The following is a 23,296-nucleotide window of genomic DNA, read 5'->3' on the forward strand; positions in this document are numbered from 1 at the left end:
TGATGCATTCAGTCATTGTTTGTTCAATCCTTTTCCAATCGGTTTTGTGATCTCAACATGTTGGCCCATGTGTGATGCCCTACTACATTTAAAATAAAACTGCTGTTTTAGGCTACTGCTATCCCCTGTGAAAAAGAAGTACACATTAGCATAGTTCTAAAACAAGTATGAAATATACTTGTAATATACTTTAAGTGTGAACTGAATGTAATGTATTTGGACACTTAATTGACAGTTTAGAAACAGTCATGACAGTGCACCTAAAGTACATTTAAGTGGCTTGTTATTGCAAGTTTTTTAATGTATGCATAACATTTGAAGTACACTACAAGTGCACTTTCAATACTTCTTTTTCACTAGGGACGACTGGAGTATTCATGTGAGTGCACGTGAATTATTTATTTTTTTAAAGTGATTTATTCCTTTGTGTAATAGGGAGAGCAACTATTCTAATCTACATCAGTGATGAACACATTAAGATATTTCTTTTTTTAATTTATTTTGAGCATTTCTGTCAGCTCAAACATTCTTTTGCCCAACATACATATAATTACATACATTTAGGAGGGTTATATGTACAGAGTTTGAAAAGTAGACTTCTTAAATATTTGATTGCTTAACATGTATTTAATATCAATCAGTAGGCTATTCATCTGACATTTCATTTTTGGTTTCCCTTTGCACACTCACTTAAATAATACATTTATATCTACCACTGTACCTGATCAAAAACCTGAAAAAACAAATGTACCTAAAATCCTTTTCTCATTTATCCTGTTAACACAACATCCAAACTCCATAATTGAATATTATAGTGCTAAAGTTACCACAACTGTCCAATCCTTGCTAGAAAATACTTTTTGATAGACTGTAATTCAAGCTGTTACAGAGGAAATTAAATGAAAGAGGAAGTGGTCTGTTTCGACTTGGTATGAGATGGCATTGTGATCAGTGCAAACAGGAAAAAATCCAAAACTACATATTTTGGCAAGTATCACATTAAGCAGAGGAAGTCATATTATACAACAAATTGGTGAATGTTTTCCCTCTTGGCCCACCATGTCAAAAATATGTGGTTCAGGTGCTTGCTTATATTGTAGGCCTATAATAAAAGCAATATCCTGCGTAGAGTCCTGTACATTGCAATGTTTGGAGTACAAGAACCTGAAAGAAAAAAAAAAGTAGCAGCATTGACCATAAGCCAGCAAACAGATAAATCAAATAAAACATGATTTTTGAACAGGGATGCACGATACAGTATTTGATAATATTATATATTTTTATTTATTTATTGGTACCCCTCAATATTGGATATATACACTGTAAAAAGTGATATTTCAAAATAACAGATTACTAGAGTAGGTTTTACAAGAAAATATTTCAAATTTTAGAACATTTCAGTTTTTCTACTTCAGAATTTCATGTTTAATTCAATGCATTTTTTTAGTCTAATTATGTATACTTGATTTATGTATACTTATACATAAATTATACATTATACATTTGTATCGGTTTAAAGTTAATCTTCAAGATTACATAATCACTCTTAATTGTAATATAATATTTGTGGTCACACTTTAGTCTCAATAAACTCCTAATTTTCTACTTATTAATAGTTAGAAAGGTAGTTGTTAAATTTAGGCATAGGATTAGGAATGTAAAATACAGCCATGCAGAATATGTGCTTTACAAACACTAATAAACAGCCAATATATTAATAATTGTATAATGCTAATAAGCAACTAGTCAATAGTGAGAATTGTTCCCTATACTAAAGTGTTACCATCTTTATTTTGTATTGAGAGAAAATGATAATAGTTTAGTTGTAATATTAAGCAAATTTATTTATTACAGTAGGCTGAACCATGAAAATAATTATTGGTTTATTAGTATTAACATTAGCTTTTTAGTATCAGTGCATCCTTTTTTTTTTTTTTTTTGAGTGAGCGAAGAATTGGTCTTACACGTGTTCAGTTTTCAATGTTATACAATTTACACTCAATTGCACAGCAACCAAATCCAAACGCTCCCATTCAAATTGGTGAAGCTCTCAATGTTCTCAGGAGTGGAGATGGGTTTTAGAGCGGGAAATCTTGTAGCTTATATTGAGTTGGCTGGACTGGAAAAAAAAATCAGTGGACTGCTGAAGTGTTTACCTGTACAACATGCATATATTAATGTTGCGAGCATTTTACACATTCACAGCTAAAATGTGGGGAGTAAAATAAATAATTATAATTTAGTATAGGATATTGTACAAAATCTAAACTTTTTCTAATTAAAAAACACACTGTGCTTAAAGAGTCTGTTCAGAGTTACTGTGTCCGTGTATTTGAAGAAGTCCATTCTCAGAACATAGCACTGAAACACATGTTGGAGGACCTACAGGTCTGATTCACTTTTTGCCAAATAAACCAGACCAAACCGGGCTGAAGTGGATCGCGCCAGAAAGTAAGCGGTTTCGGATTGTTCCGTGCTACACTCCTCCGTGAGCAGAACCAGTTCAGTCGTTCTCTCTATAGACGGGCTGTTTGTGAGTAATTTCTCTCAGCGCTTGTCTCTCTGTGGTTATATCTGTGCACTCTTTTGTCTTTCATTTTTGGAGCAGGCTCCCCTGATGGCTTCGTGGATATTTTGCTGGGCCCTTGTGGTCTCTGCTGGGGAAGTCCAGCCAACTGTGACGTAGGTCAGTCCTTTTGCCTGCTTCTTCCTCAAAGTCCTTTTCTTTCAGCTGTGCTAGAGACTTTCAGCCATCCTGCCCCTGTCGATTACAGCTGGAGAAAAAAAAGAATTGAAAAGATCAGATTGAAATATGTATTTTTTGTTTATGTTTACTACAATATATTTTGTTTTCCCAGCTAAAAGGGATAGTCCACCCCAAAAATTAAAATTGTGTCATTATTAACCTACCCTCAAGTTGTTCTTTCGTCTGTTTAACATAAAAGAAGATATTTTGAAGAATGTTGCTGGTCCCCATTAACTTTCATAGTAGGGAAAAATACAATGGAAGTCAATGGAGACCAGCAACTTTTTGGATTATGATGGCAGAATTTTCATTTTTGGGTGAACAATCCATTTAATATGCAAAGACAACTACATGTAAACCATTTGTATGTGCTATTAAACATTGATACAGCAATATTAGGGTGTTACTATCCATTTCTGACCAATGTTTGAGAAATCTGAGAAATAGTTTGAAACAAGTCTGTCTGATACAGAAAAACTCTCTTTACCTTTAAGGGTTACAAAACTTGCCACGTTTGGAAATTCAAAAGTAGCTGTGTGATATTACATTTATTTAAGTGGTCAAAGCTGTGCACACCAATAAAGCCGGTATGAATTGGAAACATTGCCAAAAACACTGGCTGCATGTTTAAATGCAAATCTTGGTCTGACAGTCACTGGCTTGTAAAAGGCATTAACTTGTCAGATACTATTTGGATGGACTAGTACTGCCCCTTTCCCTTGTCACAGGCCAGTTACCAAATCCACGGTCTCTTAGCTTAAAAATACATTGGATATGACAGATTCTTTCCATTTAAAGAGAGAAGACACAGATATTTACCTACGAAAATGAAGTTAAGCAGGCTTTTAAAGTTAAATCTTAAACGTTATTGCACACTAATATGCTGGTCTGTCAAATTTATATATATATATAGGTATTTTTTTAATAACTTTTCTTTAGCAGAGATGCATGAAACTGATCAGAATTGAAAGTATAGCCTTTATTTTTTTACAAAAAGTATTTATTTCAAATAAATGCTGCTCTTTTTATTTGTCAAAGAATCCTGTAAACAACATATTACAGTTTCCACAAAAAAAGAGCATTACAACTGTTGTCAGCATTGATAATAATTGATCATATTTATTGAGCAGTAAATTAGCATTCAAATGATTTCTGAAGGATCATGTGACACTGAAGTAATTATGCTGAAAATCCAGCTTTGCATCAGAGAAATTAGAAAACAGTTATTTTGAATTGTAATTATATTTCAAAATATTACTTTTTTTAAAATATATTTTTAATCAAATAATTACAGGCGTAATGAGCTTATGACACTTTTTTCAAAAACATGCCAAAAATCTCACTGACCCCAAATTTTTAAACAAACATATATCATGTCAGAATTTGAACCCAAGGTCTCCATGCAGTGTTCACCCCCCCCACACACACTCTTTGGTTATGTCTCATCTTGCCTCGGGCAGCAAATGAGTTAGGAGTGCAAACTGGTGCTCCCTCATAAAAATATATGCATGAAGCCTCAGATTGGTAGGTAATCTGTAGCAGATGGTAGACATTCTGTTAATTAAAATTGACTTGACGGTTGGATCTGTGGATTCAGCAGTTATAGCGCATATATCTCTTACATGGCCAAAGCAAGTTTTAAGCCAGTCTACGACATGCCTCAATCTCATTCCATTCTCAGTGTTTCTCTAATACAGACTGACTGGCCAAGTGACAGTTATATTCTCATTTAAGCATCCCTCATGTCATATCGGCCTGTCCTTAACCTCGTCACACTGCTGTGATCTCTACCTCTTCTTCTTCTCCACTATTTTCTTTTGCTTTAAATGCCTGAGATTCTGGTCCTATCTCAGCTACTGTACATGTCTCCACAGGAACACATAAACAATACCGAGCATTTACGTGCTATCTGAGGGAAGAGGAAAAAAACTAAATGAGAAATGTTCTGAGAGTACCCGGCCCACCGCTCCATCCTCAGGGGGGCGGCGTGATGGAATATAAGATGACCTGGCACATTTAAAGCTTCTAGGTTTAATGAACAACCAGAATAACACAGTATAAGGAATTTTGTTTAGAGCAAGGCCTGACAATTGGCTCTTTTAATTGAAAGGTACAGTAGCTACATTGCCGTTTCTGTTAATTTTTCAGTACAGGATCATGAATATTGGATTTCCTATTGGTTTCCAGTCTGTAAAGTTAGGTTTAATGTTTTTGAAAGAAGATTTTTACATGTTTTTGAAGGAAGTCACTTATGCCACTAAGGCTGCATTTATTTGATAAATAATACAGTGAAATGATAATATTGCAAGATTTATTAATTTTTTTTTAAATACTGCAATTTATTCCTGTGATGTCAAAGCTGAATTTTCATTACTCCAATCTTCAGTGTCACATGATCCTTCAGAAATCATTCTAATATGCTGATTTGATTTGAGTTCTTATTTTTTAAAGTTGAAAACAGTTTTTACTGTTTAATATTTTTGTGGAAACCAAGAAACACCACCATTAAAAAGTTTGGGGTATGTAAGATAAAAAAAAAAAAAATATATATATATATATATATATATATTATTTACTTTTATTTTATTAAATCTTATAAAAAAAAATAAATAAATAAAAAAAAAAAAAAAAAAAAATATATATATATATATATATATATATTATGCTTTCCACAAAAATATTAAGCAACAAAAACTGTTTTCAACATATTTATATAGCTATACACACACACACACACACACACACACATATATATATATATATATATATATAATAAAATTATTATTATTATTTGCTAAAAACAAGTTTTCATTTGGGAATCTGACTATTGCTGTATTGTCGTCTAACCTTGACCAACTTCATCCGCTTTGATTGACACTGACATCATATCACAATCCACCACACTGGTGTATGCATCGACATTCAGCCAAGGCTAATGTTCCATTGCAAGCTCCAAAATGGAATTATCTCCATGATTCATTGTCCATCTTGTTATATTAAACAATACACAGCCCTGTCCTTGGCCGCCGTTAGCCTCATTAGCCGGAAGCCCACTTCACCCCTAGCAGCGGAGGTCAGTGACAGCGCAGTCTTGCTTCTGTTTCGAGTTTGGCTGGTGCTTTCAGGTTAGTCTGCGAGAGGCTGTTAAGTGTGAAAAATTGGGATATTTTCCCATCTTTTCAAATGCTGTGTATTTAGTTTAAAATGTCTTTTTCTGAGTAAAGGTAGATGGTTATGTTGGCCACTATATTGGACTCCGCTTTATTTGGGAAACGGGTCCAGTGAAATGTCAGATGTAAAACATGGTCAACTTCTATGATTGATGACCTAAAAATATTTTAATCACATCTGGCCTTGCTGCAATGCCCAGAAAGGCCACCTGGAACATGTTTTGAATTTCTTCGTTTTGTGATCTCGCAAACTCAGCTTGAGCCGTTCCCTCCTGTCATGCTTCCACTGCTGTTTTTCTTACAAAGCTATTCATTAAAACCGAGAACTTTCGGAGCTACCTGACACCATAGGGGTCAAAGGGATCTGTTGTTATAATTTCAAATTGGGGGTGTACTATTCCCAGAGTAATTATTCCAATTAATCATCGAACGTATGTCATGACATGACTGCCCGTTTTTCCATTTCAATATTCATATCCACACTATTATATCCGACTGTGTCCGCTTATCGGAATTGTTTCATGGTGGCACCCCAATCATTCATCACATTCAGCTCTGCCACTGTGATGAATTCATTTCTGCTTATATCATAAAGAATCATAGGAACGAGGGGTATTTTTAACCTTTGGTTTCTGATGCGCTGACAGAATGCGCAGCTTCTTTTTGTCTGCCGCCATCCATATCATGTGAGGACAATGAAAAGAAGGCCACAGAGTCTTAGCTGGAGTTTCATTTCCATTGCACATTTGATTAAAAGGTAATGTTCTTCAGACAGCCACATCATCATCAACTTCATCATCTTCCTGCCAGTTTTCCATTTTTTTTATAAAAGGTTCAAGTTTCCCCTGATGAAAAAGTGTGCCTAATTGTATTGAATGTGTATCGAATTGTGTACTTAATGCTAATAAAATGACTTAACGCTTAAGTGTTCTTAAGGTTTGTCCATGTTAACTTAAGTACACTTGTTAATAATGTAAAATAAACAGTTTTACCTAAAAGTGCATTTTAAATCATTATGTAATAATCTTTTGGCATACTTTAAAATTTGTTGACTAACATATTAAAAGTACTTTTTACAGTTAATTTTAAGTCTAGTGTGTAATTTAATATTACATTTCAAGTTACAACAATACTTCACAATAAGGTCTAATTAGTTAACATGATTAACTTACAATGAGCAATACATTTATTACAGTACTAGTATTCACATTTGTTAACACTAGTTAATAAAAAAATACAATGAATCTCTCAGGTTCATTAAATAATATTCAACAGATACAATTTTGGATTTAATAATGTCTTGTAAATGTTGAAATATACAATAACTAAGGTTAAAAAATGCGTTAGAAGTATTTTTGATTGTTAATTTATGTTAATGTTAGCTCATGGTAACGTAAAACATATGGAACGTTGTTGTAAACTGTTACCAAATGTTCATTCATCTATCCACCCAGGGTTGTTATTGTTAGTTTATGATACTTAATTAATTTAGTAATGTTATGACAGAAATCTTTACTTGATTTTAGTTCAAATGTAATATGCTAAATGAATGACTGGTGGGAATGTGATGAAACAACCTGTTGATCAGTGAATAACAAAAATACCACATGAAATCAGATCTGATTGCTCAGACTGTAATGCCAAACATAAATCCGATTTTAATCAGATTTAAAACCACCTACGAAGGTTCTTGCGAAAATTCACATTTAGTGTGTTTTTCCCCTGTACCGAATAATTAAAAAAAGACACAGATCTGAGTTGGATAGGCAAACTTTTTTTTTTCTTTTTTTTTCTGCCTGTCTGAACAAGGCCTTAGAATCCTAAAAAGTATTTCCTTTTGATTCAAAGTCACTCATACAGTATCAAACAACTTTGTTTTTCCATTCCAGCATGGTAACAAGCAAAGAGTCATAATGTTCCGACTGTTATGTTCATACTAAAAATGAAAACATACTAAAAATAGACCCTCTGACCACACCTATAAAAACAAATAGAGTTTATAAAACATAACCCAGTCACATGTATATATTTCCTTGCTCTCTTATATCTCTCTTATGTCTTGCTCTCCATTGAGTTCCACCTTGATTTACTGCACTTAGCCCTCACTGACCACACTGTTTCCAATTTTAGATGAATCACTGCCATTTATATAGCACAATACCTGTCACACAGAGTGCCTGAGGGAAAGTGAGGTCGCCATTGTAATAAAATACAAACCAGGAGTGGAAAGCATGATTTATATCAGGCTAAATAGAAAGGTTTAGCTTGTACTGTGGGTGCAATATCAGTATCCTGTTTAGCTTTAGCCCATTTATCAAATCTGCCTTTGGATGTCCAAAAGGCATTTCATGTACCATACATGGAATTCTTCTTATAGATGCTGCATACAAGTGAAAGAAACAACAACTTCATTTATAATTTATAAAACGGTTTCTCGTGAGAAAAGCGCCTGTGTTTGCTGACAAGCATTGACGAGAGACATTGTCCAGTATCGGAGGAAAAGGCTTTCGACAAATATCAAGGAAGTGAGCGCTACACTGGGAACTAAGTCTTGACTGGACCGGGTGACACTTTTCTTGAGCATTCCAACCAGATACGGCCTTCTTCAAAAAAAACCCTACATGATCCAATCTCAGCGAGTTGGCCCTAGTTCAGCCCAATCATCTCTTCATCAGCTAAGTTCATGGCAATCCAGCCCGCGTTTGTTTGCTTTTTGTCACAGACACATCCATCTCTTTTGTCAAGGAAATTTGATGTCATTACATATGTACATAAATGTTTGTGCAGTCATTTTGAGTAATAAGATGTCGTATTCCGATTATGTGCTTCCATGGATGTAGTTCTGTCCCATCATTCAGTAAAATGGAGCTCTTCCAAGGCTGATTTCATGCTCCAATACCAGCTGTACCAAACAGTTATATGAACCGAAGGTCTTGTAGATTCAGTGGCGTCGTAATGTGCCTGTTGTCCACCTAAGTTACACAGTTTAACTGTAAATTAACTGTAAAGCCTTGAGGTTAGAGTTCAGAACGCTGATATAATTTCAGCCACTTAGTCAAACCGCAGTATTGGCATGGTTGAGGAAGTGACCTCACAATCAGCAAATGTTCTCACAAGTTTTACACTAAATCTATTACAGGCCTCTACAAGAATGGCTTGAACAAATGCGAGATAGAGTATGTTTTTTTTTTTTTTTTTTTTTTAAGATGTCTTTATGATTAAAGTCAAAAGGGGTTCATTGTCGTTTTGGACCCCATTAACTTGCATTATATGAACCAAACCGCATTCTTCAGAATAATTTATTTTATGTTCCTGAGAATGAAAGGAATAATGGAAGCCTAGGTTTGTGTGAATAAATATTTCTAAAAGAAGTCCTTGGTAATCCTATTTCAACCCTGTCAGATATTTAATATTCTGGTAGAAAGTTTTTTTTTTTGGCATTAATTTTTTTTTACGCAAATTTAATCATCAAGAATGCAATAGTTCACCTAAAATCACAATTAGGTCATTATGTACTCGTCTTTATGCCATGCTAAACCTGTTTTACCTTCTTCTGAGGAGCACTTTTTTAAGATTTGTCCAGATTAAATTCAAATTGGTCCAGTATTTTTTGGACCCCCTTGACTTTCATTACATGAACCAAAACTAAACATTCTTCAGAATAAATTATTATGTGTTCCTCAGAACGAAACTAAGTTATACAGGTTTTGGGATGAGGGTAAGTAAATGATAACAGAATTGAGATATTGGGTGAACTGTCATTTTAAGTTTGTTCTGAATAAATATTTCTAAAAGTTGCACTTGGTAATCATATTCCAACCCAGTCAAATGTTATTTAATATTTTGCTAGAGCTGACACAAAGCTGTTTTAACATTGGTAGCTGAATGACAATGGTTTGAACAAATATTTCCACCAGTCCCATCTGCCAATTCAGTTTCTATGGTGATTACTCCATTTGTACTCCATCATAGCATAGCTGAACCACAGAGCTGCCCTTTGACCTCCAGTGCTTTACCCTACAGAGGCATTCTGCATTTTTCCCCCTGACTTTCTTTTCTGAACCGAATGAGGCTTAACTGATTTGATATACAATATGCCTCTGAGACATTCATCACATGCTAAACTATAAAAACAGACTGAAAGCCTCACAGGACAGAACATTGAGGTTCTCACCCGCTGATTTTTGTCTCTGAAGAGTACAAACACAAAAACAACCTTGCTGGTACTTGTTTCAATGAGTGTGCGATCGCCGTTGAATAGCGAATTACAGAGTGCTCAATGTTCGCTCAAATATGATTTTTTAACCAAATCATATTTAGTATTGTACAAAAGCTATGCCCAACATTAGGTCTCCCAGTGGTAGTAATAACATTTTGGCCACCAGACATTTGGCAACCTCCAGCAATAAAATCTAGGTCAGTGAGAACGAGGCTTTGGTGTGAATGTCATCACCTCATAAACGGCCCATAATCCACCGCTGCTGCTGGCCACTGACAGAAAAATCGCACCGTATCATAACCGTATAAAAAATGTGGCAAAGCGGTCTGCGAGACGGGAGCAGCTGCTCCTCTCTACTTTTGATGCGAAAGCAACTCGACTCTTGCCTCTCATGAGAAATTTGGAAATGCAGAGGTATTGACTTTATTACGCAGCTGTTTTGGCAGAACGAGGGAGCCAAGCACAGCTGAGAAAGGAACAAAGATAATCCACGACTGGCTATGCAAATCATGTCACCAAAGATTGAATTAAACTCTGAGCCAATGACAGTTTAAACAAATTTTGGTGAGTTTATTTGCAATCCCGCAGGAGATTGAGTATCGCTGTCATGGACAATATGCTTTAGACTTTGTACAATAACCACCACAACATGTGATCCAAATCAATAGTTATACACATTAGCTACTCCTTTCTGCAGCATTTGTCTTGTTCTGTCAACTAAAAAAACTGAAGAATCCTGAAATAACGTTTTCTTCATTTGTTTAAGATAAGGCAACTTGTTTGCAAAGAATTGATCTTGAATTCATGGTGTGAGGTATTTCAGTGCTGATGCTGTTACTCATAAATATATTTGTCCAAAATGTATAATTTACAGTAACAATTTGTTGATCAATCATTATGAATGAATCATTAACACACAATAATTTATTATTATTATTAAAAGAGTACATTGAGAACATTGTCAATGTCCAGTTACCAGTTAAGGTTTCAAATTGTATTTGAAGTTATGGAATTAGGGCTATTAATAACATTGAATCTTCAGAAATCATCATAATTTCCATTTTGTCAATTTCCATAATCTCCAAAAAACAAAAACAAAAAAAAAACTACTTTTTAATTATTGTTTATACTTTAAATAAGAAACAAAAAGATTAAATGAACTATATTTTATAATTCAATAAATATATAAACTAATATATCATTAAAAAGTACTAATATATAATAAAAATGTTAATAAATGTTAATTTGTTTATATTTAATGTTAATTCTGGGAAACTAAATACATTTATACGGACCTATGAACAGGCGTATAAAGCAATGTATTGAGGGCTGTGAAGTTATTAAGAATTAAGCAAAATAAATTACCCATAATCCTCCACACATTATCACCTCCCCTGGCGACAGATGTCAATGTGTGTAATTGTGTTATCCAGCCTTCAGGCTGCTGTCTTCAAATGTATTAAGAGTTTAAATACAGCCAGCAGGTGGATCAGAAGGTTTCACAGCTGGCTTCATTTATTGCCTGTATAAAATGAATTTCTTTCTGCTTTACAGTAAATAGGCCCTCCACTGAAGGAGCTCAGTTAATATGACACATCCTTCATATCTTATGAGTTATATATTTCTTTTCTTTTCCTTTGTTTTCAAAAGCTGTCGTTGAATGATCAGCGATTAGTGAGGTGCCTGTAATTATACAAAGTGGCCTTGTCTACGTTCGCACACCAACATACTGAGGACATTTTGAAAAATTGGTGGAATTTCCTTTTAGCTGTCGAGAAGTGTTTTTGAGGCTTGAAAAAGAGCTTTATTTGTTGCAAATGAACTATGGGAAAAATGTACTCCATTGCCCCCCGTCTGCTGTATACGTGACAGGCTTGCAAAGCGTTCTTAAGGTGTTGATGTGGGTATCTTCTTTAGAAAGAAAAACCTCCCCAGGTTACAAGGAACCAACTCTTACGCTCTCAAACACGGCTTTTATGCTCTTTTATTCCTGAGGGTTTAAAAGTACTGTGTGTTCGTTTCAATAACAGAATGTGACGTTGGCGGCTGTCTGGGTTATTATTCTCCTGCTGTTTGAAAGCCCTCTCCATCTCTCCTGATCTCAGCAGCACCACATCCAAAACAAGCGAAACCACATCTTTCTGACACTCAACAAATCCTTTTTCAACAGCCTGAATCATTATCCTTTTAACCCCGTGACATCCCTCATTTTTTATTCTCGAACTCGTTCGCCTGAATATCATCATTGTCATCCTCCAATTTCAACAAATGATTGTTCGCCGAGGTAGCGTGCAAAGTTTCCAATGACTTTTTGGAACAAACTGCTGTGATACTTCGTATGTAATAAGCTTTAATGGATCTATAATGCGATCTCCATTTCACTCGTCTGCTACTTGTAGAGTTCACAGAGTTCAATGCTGAAGCAAAAGTGTATGTTTGTTTTCCAAAATCAAGACGTCCATATTATGGATGAGCCAGTGCATCATTAAACACGTTCTACATGTCAGCGGAGCCTTATGCATAAAGATGACGCAAGGTTTTTAAGATGTTTTGAAGCAAGCAAGAGTGCTGTTGTCCAAAGATCAGCAAGGTTGTGATTTGGCTGTAGACACAAGGCTGACTTGTTTATTTGATCATTAGATGAAGATTACTTTTTTCCCCTTAGAATTCTTTGAATAGAAACTTCATCAGAACAGAGGAGAAGAATATATTAAAATCTTTCGTTATGTTATAAATGCCTTTGTCACTTTTGATTAATTAAATGTCGAATAAAAAAAATAATTTCTTAAAAAAAGAAAACAAAACAAACTTTTGATTATTAGTGCTTCCAGCAACCCAACTACTTTCAATATTAGTAATAATCAGAAATGTTTCTTGAGCAGCAAATCAGCATATTAGAATGATTTCTGAAGACTGCAGTGATGATGCTGAAAATTCAGCTTTCACATCACAGGAATAAATTACATTCTAAAATATATGGAAATAGAAAACAGTTCTTTTAAATTGTAATAATATTTCACAATATTGCTGTTTTTACTGTATTTTTGATCAAATAAATGCAGCCTTGGTGAGACTTCGTTCAAAAGCATTAAAAATCATTATTATTCCAGAATTTTAAAAGGCAGTGTATATCTTGTATCATTCAGTATATATTCTTACAGCCTATTATATCTCAACTCTGCAGTGCAGCATTGGTCATGATTAAGATGATTTCTCACAATTTGAGTGGTAGTATCCAGAAAATTATGCAAATATGGAATTATTATTATTAAAGTCTTCTGTCAAGATAATGCTTCCATTATCTGTTTGGGGAGAGACACCAAGGCCATTTTAATAGTTTAATATCTATACTTATGATATAATATGCATATGAATCTATCTTACTGGTGTAGAGAGAGAATCCTACTAGTGCTTTAATTAGATTTGTTTTATTAAATTTTTCTACAATATGTTTTTGCTGGAGCCAATGTGACCCTGACAATAAAGGTCCCAAAAGAGATGCTTAGTAGTGATGCCATATAAGAGAAGGGTTTTAAAGAGTGAAGGTTATTTTAATAATCTAAAGAACCTTTTGCAGAATGGAAAGGTTAAATGGATGTTAAATGTTCTTCGAGGAACTACAGATGCCAAAGAACCTTTACTTTTATGAGTGCAAGCAAGCCACTGCAATATTTTTAATATTCTATTCTATTCTATTCTATTCTATTCTATTCTATTCTATTATGCTTACTAAAAGACTTCCAAGGCAACTATAGAAGGTTAAATTCAACATTACTATTATTTTTATTTTTTTACAAATACATCACTGGGGTAAGAAAAACAAGTCAATCTTAAAAGAACATGAGGTTTGAAGTAGCTTGTTATAAAATGCCCCAAAATGAAAGTTGCACTCCATAAACTGAACTGATGCTGCAGCTTCTGCTGATAAACCACTGTCAGCTTAGACTCAGGTGGCCTCAGTAAGAGCTGATCTCCTGAAATGAGAATAACGTTGAGGTCATCTCATAGCAGGCAGATAGGTACGGCTAAATCTTACTGATTTGCTCTATATTGTGGTTAAAAGAGCTCTTTTCCATATTGAGTTTGTATCCTGTTGCAGAGAATTACATCATTGCTTATTCTGTCTGCACTTTTTTGGTCATTCTTTCTTTTTTCTTCAGCTCTCCCTCTTTTTTTCACAGAGAATGATAGAGCAATCATTTGAAAGGCATGCTTGTGCTGATGTACAACATATGGCTTACTGCATATGTTCAGAAGGCCAACATCAGAATGTTATTATGAAACCAAAGGCCATCTGGGCATATTCATTGTTCAAATATTAATGGTCATTACACTTTTGTTATATGCGACTTGCATCAACTAGAAAGAAATAGTTCATTCAAAAATTAAAATTATATTATAATTCAGTATAATTATTCATTACCCACACTGTATGTTTTATATTTCTTCATAAAATGCTGTATATAGTCACTACTTGGACTACTTCTATAATCTGTTTTAGGTCCTACATGAGGCTTGAATGCTTCAGTTTCCATTTATTGTAATAACATGGAAAAGATCAACCAATGCCTTCATTGAAATATCTCCTTTTGCATTGAACATTTATTTTTCCCTTTTTTGTGGCATTAGAGTGTCTTTAGTCACTTAAATGGAACGGGAAAAAAAGAAAGGTGTTTATCTCCCTGCCGCTCCTTGATTTAAGATCTCAAACCGAAAGCTGTTACGCCACTTTGTTATTTATCAATCAAGAGCCAATCTTAGCTCTCCTTTCTTGTAAAGATCAACAGCAGCCAGAGAGCGATACCAGTAGCTGATGGTGGCGATAAACCTGTGATCTGTGGAAACATGCTGCCCTACTGTTACAGCAATGAAGGCGATTGGAGCAGATAAGCCATTATACCAGCCTCGGCTTGTCAGCTGTATTGTACTCTTCCTCATAAACCTATTCAGTGATTTAAGCACCTGTTTGCAAAGTCGGGCTCTAGGAAAATACGCACACAGGTGTCAGACAGCCATACAGGAACGGCCCGGTTCGCAAATGGTTTTTAAATCAATGGCGTCACGATCAGATGGAACCGACATCCTGATTTGTAGAATGTCATACGGCATGACGTGCATTTTTAACATGGTGAATGGAAATTTCCAGGCTTGCTCATAATGAAAGAATATCCTGATTTAAAGCTGTTCCATTTTCAAAAAAAACAACTGTTTCTCTTCCGTTTTAGAACATTGTAATCCTATGGAGTAATGCAGAGAGAATGCTCTGCAGTGTAGATGATGTTCTAGTCTCCGTCTACATTTACTCATTTGATTATTTTCCCAACAAAACTTTACTTTTGAAGTGTCCATCTAACTTGAAGTTTGCATGGATAGGTGAATGCAGTTGATTTATTTTGGCCAATCATCAGCAGGAGAACAACTGGATGTGCTCCAATCAAAACAGACTTTGACTTTAGTATGCAAATGTGTTGGAGAAGTAATTTCTGCATTTACGACTGTTTACTGACCTCTGATACTTGCACATGATATGTCATGATCAAGCACAAACTAACACTGTGATGAAAAAGCAACAAATGCAGTCCAAATCAAACAGAAGGGGCTCCAGACTTTGACTAATATAGTTGCAAATGTGACAAAAATGCAAATTTGCAATAATAATTTAACATGTAGTCACCATTGGTGACAGTTGGGAAAACTGTCATAAAGTAAGCACGCTTATGAAAGTTTTCATCAATGATTACGCCAGTGTTTCCGATCAAATATGAAGTAACTCGCATGAACAAGTTCTTTTCAATGAGTCGGTCATGATTTATGAAACAGTGTTGAATCAGTGAATCGTTTACAGCTGACTCCCTCACTCATTTTTTTTTTTTAGATGTGCGTTTTAAAATAAGAATGATATTTGAGACTCTATTTACATATTAATAAAAGAATACATTTAAATAAAAAAGTAATTTATCAAAAATGTTTTTGTTGATAAATTCATTCTATTTTATAATAAACATTTGCAGGTAATAACATTAAATATAGTAAATATTACATAATATATTGAATAAACAGTGATCATGTAATTTGTCAACTGAAAAAAAATAAATAAAAAGTCTTTCATTTTAGGGTCCAGTGGCTCCCTCTTCTCATTTTTAATTTTTTTTTATCTACGTAATTAATTTATCTTAATTTTTTATTTATTTATTTATTTTTATTTATTTTATTTTATTTTTTTGGGCTCTGTAAACTTTTGTAAAGTATTTTTATTTTTTTCATAAAGTCTTCGAAATCCTGACATGAAAATGAATCTCTCATTCCAAGCAGAAATTAAGGTTTCGTGTCAAGAGTTTGCTTACTATCTTGCCCTCGCTTTGAGCATTCACTGCGGTTGCTCTGTTTAGGTTGTAAACAGCTTCTCCTCAAAGGCGGAAGTGTTGCGTTTCAGTGATAAAGTTTATCAGCTCCAGGGGTGTCGGAGAAGCAACAGAGGGGCCCTAAAATTGCCAAAACACTACAGAAACCTCATTCTCACCCATACAAGTTAATTCAGTGATAGCAACAAATTTACAAGCAACAATCAATCCATATTTAGTTTCTACAGCAGTCATATACAACTGACGTCGTGCTTCCAAAATTTATATTGCATGAAAAATGCATGCTTGTTCACAGAAAACAATTGCAACAAGTGCTCTTTCTCATGGAGGGTTAATCAGTACACATACACAGCATTTCAACCCTTTCTCAATGTACTCTGAAACACAAAGCAATCATTGTGACTTCATTTACGTGTTTCTGCCGGCAACACAGAATGTACCCATCAGCAGCACGGAGTGGCAAAATGTTGACTTCCCGTTAAACAAAACACACTGCCATTATCTCCCATCTGTCATTATTTGAATTACTGTATGCCCTGCACTAAAAATACTCAAAATGCTCATTTTGTCTTATTACATTGTGCTCAACATAATGTTCGAGCTGCCTCGTGTTTAATGAATCTCACTGGAGACCTGGTCACGGTGCATGAAAACCAAAGTACACAGTTTACGGAAAAGGCCTTCAGACATCACAGGGCTGATCAAATTTAACTCAATGTGCTCGTAAGTTGGTAAGCTATATGCTGAATAATGTGATTTGTTTGTTGAAATGGGCTACCTGACACTCGTGAACTTGCTGCTTTAAGCATTTGGAGACTGAAGCCGTTGTTCTTTTCTCTCTGCTTCTGTCTTTCGGTGTCCACCACGAGATTTGTATCCTTACATGAAGTCTGATGTGGATTCAGCAGCTTGAACTTAATGTCATTAAGAAAAATGAGATTTACTTTTGTGTAAAAAAAAAAAAATCTTTTTTTTTTTAAATAGAGCAAGATCAGTTAAGTCTCTTATGTTATAATTTGAAATTACATATAAATACTTAACAATAATGCTTGTAAAAATAGAATTTGGCTTGGGTGGTTTGATTTAAATCTGTAATGCACAATAAAAGTGCCTTCTATTTATAGCGGGACTGTATTAAACCAACAGTAATGTAATTTTACCAATTTTTGGTCTTTTTTTTTTTTTTTTTAAAGAGAAAGCTGACATTGTGCTCTTTTAAAATTTTAATTATTTCCTCAAAACCCAAGATTAAAAAAATGGTCTCTGCTGTAGTGTCTGGCTCACATGACTGTTTGGATGTAAAATGTGTATGCGTGTGCATTGTTTCCACTTCATTGTGGCTAGGAGATGTCTCCAGGGCTTGCCCACCCAGACCCCTGTAACAGCTGCTGTAAACCCTGTACTGTGATAGTCAAGTGTGTCTCCCCCCTTCTAGGAAAAACCTTTCCTGAAAAGCCTCTATAAACAGAGCAAAACCAGTATCCAGTTTTAGTAATTTTAGAGAATTCAAAATCCTATGTTGATTTTTGTTCTTATTATCTGTGATATGTTTACCAAAAATGTATTTTGACACCAAAACATGTATTTTTATTTTGTTTACATTAGGAAATATGTGGTGAAGTTTAAGTATTTAGTTCATGTGTTGCAGAGGCAGAGTTTATACAATTGAAGAACCACAAAAACACAACTACTTTACAATTGGCCTCTTGCAGTGGGGCATTAAAATAACTACCATACTATCTTGATAAAAACCAACAATTATCGAATCACTCTTTGCATTGTAAATCTGACTAGTGCAAATGCATTAGGAAACCAAACAAAACTGAAGCGTTTGTTCCTGTGGACAGTGTTGGATTAATTATAATTTTGGTCTGGATGAAGAAATTGAGGTCTGTAATCAAATAAGAGAACATTATTTGACATTGTGTCTTTTTTCTTACTCTCATTTTTGATTTCTAGAGAATGCAGCATGATTTGTTTCTACTTTTCATTGAAGTGAGACTAAAAGTGTAGTGTAGTCTGGTGTCATTGCTACTTTTAAGATAGATATCTGTATATTTTATGATAATATACAATGTATTTTGTATATTAGTTTTTACTTTTCATATTTTTCTCTCTGAAGTAATTGTACAGTTAAATACTTTTTATTAAAGAAGTTACTTAACTATTATCAACAATTTAAAGTCCAACGAAAATAAACAAAAGGGCAAGTGTGCTTCTTTTAAGACGGTTATTTCTCTTGAGTGTTTAAGAGAAAAGGCCTGATTTAGAGCGTATGGTTTCTCTTTCATATCAGAGCTTGTGTCCTGTTCCATTCCTCATACTTTTCTTCTGACACATGTTCTTTTAAAGATAATGCCAAAATGTTCAAACCAAAGCAAAACTTCTTCCTCATGCCAGTTTCCCTCAAGTACATTAAGTGTTGTAGTTCCCCCGAGGAAGCTTCATCTGCATTAGGTTTGACTGGCCCTCTTGTTTCTGTGTATTCCAGCTATAAACACGAGCAATTACGAGCTTATGCCTTGTATTTTTTTTTCCCTGCACAAACTTCACCTGGCTGTTTCACATTCCACCGTAAGCAGTACCATAACAAGTCGTTCATTTTTGTGTGAAATGTTGTACGGGTCCAATCGCTCTGTAATCCGAGACAACTTCAACACTGCCCGGCTCAACCTTGACGCACTTCTCACAGGTCTTCATCCCCCCTGAGAAAAGTCACCACTAGTGCATTCACAACTGTAGGTCATATGATTACAGCAGGTTTGAAATTCACCTGACATGTGATATAGTGCAAGCTGACCTTACTGACATGGCTCTGATTCATTGTTCATCAGTGCAGACCTAATACATACCTGCATTAACAAATAAGTAAAATTTTGTTCTTCTGAACATCTTGGAAAATTGATCAGACATATTGTGAGTACTAAAATAATTCTTGAGAAGGAAAAATGTAAAACTCTACAGCTAAAAGCACTAAAGTAAGAAGTGACGGAAACTTACAACTCTGCCTCAGCTTCAGAGAATTCACTGAAGAAGGTGCTTCCGTTGGAGTGCGGCGGTCCTGGTGATGGTTCATCGCTCCTGTAGCTGCTCTGGCTGCTCCCGTCCTCAGGCAGTGTCTCTTGTGATATGGGGGGCTTCTGGAACGATCCAGACATTCCTGGCTCCGCAGACCCCAAGAAGCAAGGGCATGGAGTCTGAAGCCCCTTGTAAAAGAAGTTCATTTTCAGAGAGGGTATCCAGGGACAGCCAAGAAGGTTCTTGAAGGCCGCACGAAACTCTGGGCTTCGGCAGTAGATGACGGGGTTGAGGCCGGAGTTGATGTAGCCTAACCAGTTTAAGAAACGAAAAGCGTTCAGGTTCAGCATGTCACGATTGAAGACCTTAATGATGTTCACCACGAAGAAAGGCAACCAGCAGAGTGTGAAGACGCCCATGATGATACCCAATGTCTTGAGGGCCTTGTGCTCCTTGACGACGGTTGATCTCGACAGTCGCCTTCGGGAACTTTTCCGCCTTGTCGTCGTTCCTCCGACATTATTGCACGTCGAAGGCAAGTTGTTGTTGCCGTGGAACGTCGGCAGTACCTGATTTCCCATGCACTCATTTTGGAATCTCAAACGGTTCTTGTCGATGAGCTGTACCTGTCGTGTGGCAATGATAAAGACACGTGCATAGACGAAAATCATGATGAGTAGTGGGATGTAGAACGAAACCACCGACGAAAGGAAAGCAAAGGGTATGTTTATTTCTAAATCACAACATGTGACGTTTTGGTAACATGCTTGTGCTTTCTTGTCACCCTCCACACGATAGTACTGATTCATAATGGGGACGAAGGAGATTAGAGCCGAGACCAGCCACACGACACAAACGATAATTCGAGCCCTGCACTTATTCAGAAGCAGTTTATACCGCAGAGGCCGCGTGATTGCAATATACCGATCCACTGCAATGATGCAAAGGGTCTCTATGCTGGCGGTTACGCATAACACATCAACCGATGTCCATAACTCACACAAAGTCTTACTGAGTTGCCATTTCCCCGTTACGACTAATGTGGCGCCCGGTGGCACCACCAGCACCCCCATTATGAGGTCAGCACATGCCAGTGACATGATGAAGATATTCGTTGTGGTCTGCAGCTGGGAGGTGCGTGCGATAGCGATGATGACCAGAAGGTTACCTACGACGATAATGGGGATGATGATCACCATGATGAACAGCAGCCACAACATCAACTCATGTTCTTCACTCCCTGTCGGAGTTGTATTGTTCGGTACACTGCTGCTTACATTGGTTGGTAGAGTGGAGCTTAGCAGAGTTTCCATGTTTCAGAATTCAGAGATCAAGGCATGCAATTTTTTAAAACTGAATATCAGAAACAAGCAGCAGGCAAAGCTAGGTGCTGGAAACGTCTAAAGCAGTTGAGATACCATGACGATGTTGCATTTAATCTTGCATTTTATACCACCGTATCTCCAAATCTTGAACAACAGCATCAATTCTGTTTCACCTCTTCTTCAGGCATCCTGAAATTCGTGCAGATCCCGCGTCCTGTAGCATTTGAAGCAAACATATCTGTCATGTTCCACACATCTGAACTGCAGATGTAGGAGGGAAAACAGTCCCTTTTATTCAAAGTTAAAACTGGTCCATGGGAGATGAGGGAAAATGCAATTTAACTTTTTGAAAAGCTCTTGAAACCACCAGAGAAAAGGCAGATAAGCAGCCGTCCTGTTGAAGTAGTCCGGTGAAGTGGAGGAGGTTCAGTCAGCGTGTTACCGCCGTGTGTGTGGAGCGGGCGAGTGGAGTTGCCTCTTCTGCCAAAAGCTCAAAGGAGCAGTGACACTGCCGACAGTCAACAGTGGTAAAACACTCTCTCTCTCTGATTATGCTTGCTCTCTCTCTCGCTCTCACTCTCTTTTGGAGTTGAGCGTTCAGCATGCTATAGTTGCAGTCACATTTCACCCGAGGGGTGGAGTTGTAAAGAGTGCCTCACACACGCACACCCCCTCTCTGTCTCTCTGTCCAACAAGTACACAATCAGCAAACATAAAACACTTTTTATCTTGTCTGTCACACATCAGAAATAGACATACATGCAATAATATATACCCCCCAAATAGTCATGTTTAAAGTGAAGTTAATCAAGGAAACAACATAAAAACCATGCATTCCACTGAAAAAACTGCTTTGTAACTATTTCCACTCAGAATTGTTTTTGTAAATTTCACAAATATTTTCAAAGAAATTGAAGAAACACATTGAATTAGCAATGATTTTTTTATTTTTTTTTTGCAGTATAAAATAAAGGTTTCAAAATGAGTGGTTTCAGAACCGTTTTTGTGTCCCCAGAAGCACTGTTTTTAATAAGGAACCATTTTTTTCTTAGTGACGAACATTAATACTCAAAGCAATTTTAACTAGAAAGAACCATTTGTGGAATGGAAAGTTCTATGGATGTTAAAGGTTTTTATGGGACCATAGATGCCGCTAAAGAAACTTAAACAAATGTAGCTAAATTAAAAAACAAACGAAAAAACAAAAACAAATAGGCTGTCAGTAAAGTGAACCTACTAAAACATCTTTAAACATGTTTATTAAATACATGGAGTATGTTGAGTATTTAACTTCAATATTTTAATGTAGTATTATTTATTTTGACTATTAAATCAACATTAAAGAACAATTTGTAAATATCTGTATATATTAGTGCTGTCAAAATTAGCAGGTTAATGCAGGAGATAAATTTTTCCAATTTAACGACATAAAAATATTCATATTAAATTTAACGCAGTTAATGCAGGGGCGGAGCTAGGGTTGGCCATCCCACTCACAACTGCTGTTTCTGTCTCTATTTTCTCAACAAGAATTCGGTTTATTTAGACACAGAACATCTTTACGACCGCATCAAAAGGGAGACTTTTCAGGCACACACTCCACCTAAAGCTAAGGTAGATTTTTATCCCTAAGAAAATGTTTAATGTAATTGAATTTATTTGTACTGGGACCTGCTGTACCAGTGCCAGTTTGAGGATTAACACAAAAGTGCATGACAAGACACTTTATGTCAAAATTAATTTTTATGTTGGCCTTGAAGTAATCATTTCCTAAGAGATTCAGATAATTATGTGCATGTCTTGGTCTCCGTCTCACCCTAAGGGTAGCTGCCACAACCAGACAGGCCTGTTCAGACGGAGCTAGGCTATCTGTTCATACCCATCTCCTTTAGTATTGTCCTGGTGTTACATGTTCAAAGGAAGTCATAAATGTTTGTGTATGTCAAGAATTCAGTCACAAGGCTATCTAAGGCTCTGTCAATCATTCTGTGCTCAGATTAGTTAGAGTCAAACTGATGGCTGATAGTGCATGTCTGCTAATTGTGGATTCCTTTAGAGTCTGGTTTTAATTGGAAGTACAGTGGCATGCGAAAGTTTGGGAACCCCTTGCCGAATCTGTGAAAATGTGAATATTTTTTTTTTTTTTAGTACTGTCGTGAGTAAAACATTTTAAATAAAATAGGTTTATAATCCACAATACAAAAAAAAAAGCTGAAATTATTCAAATAACCCCATTCAAAAGTTTGGGAACCCTTGGTTCTTAATACTGTGTGTGGTTACCTGGATGATCCATGTCTGTTTTTTTGTCATGTCTGTTTTGTGATGGTTGTTCATGAGTCCCTTGTTTGTTCTGAACAGTTAAACTGAGCACTGTTCTTCAGAAAAATCCTCCAGGTCCTGCAGAATCTTCAGTTTTCCAGCATCCATTGCATGTTTGAACCCATTCCAGCAGGGAT

The 23,296-nt window shown here is 35.7% G+C and overlaps 1 protein-coding gene across 3 annotated transcripts; it reads right to left on the reverse strand.

The window, feature by feature from the left end:
• Window positions 1-499: 499 nt before the first annotated feature.
• On the reverse strand, window positions 500-21,425 carry LOC306848676 (beta-4C adrenergic receptor-like). 3 transcript variants are annotated; one of them, XM_079383365.1, is made up of 3 exons: window positions 20,793-21,400; window positions 19,498-20,683; window positions 500-2,774 (listed from the first exon to the last, which is right to left on the reverse strand). In XM_079383365.1, the coding sequence occupies exons 2-3, from the start codon at window positions 20,613-20,615 to the stop codon at window positions 2,747-2,749; spliced, it is 1,146 nt and encodes a 381-aa protein (XP_079239491.1). In that variant the 5' UTR covers window positions 20,616-20,683; window positions 20,793-21,400; the 3' UTR covers window positions 500-2,746. The 3 variants fall into 3 exon arrangements, 2 of the variants coding, with proteins under 2 accessions (XP_079239491.1, XP_079239490.1); XR_013782269.1 differs by having other exon boundaries at window positions 504-1,164; window positions 1,965-2,774; window positions 19,498-21,425; XM_079383364.1 differs by having other exon boundaries at window positions 19,498-21,424.
• Between the last annotated feature and the right edge of the window lie 1,871 nt (window positions 21,426-23,296).

This window comes from Barbus barbus (genome assembly GCF_936440315.1).
Source record: "Barbus barbus genome assembly, chromosome: 28".
Lineage (NCBI taxonomy): Eukaryota > Metazoa > Chordata > Actinopteri > Cypriniformes > Cyprinidae > Barbus > Barbus barbus.

Bases quoted from the DNA above. Each gene is read 5' to 3' on its own strand.
- LOC306848676 (XM_079383364.1), bottom strand. From the start codon at position 20,828: ATGGAAACTCTGCTAAGCTCCACTCTACCAACCAATGTAAGCAGCAGT. The intron at 2,775-19,497 runs GTAAGTTTCCGT...TTTTTTCTCCAG, and splicing joins TCTGAAGCTGAGGCAGAGTT to CTGTAATCGACAGGGGCAGG.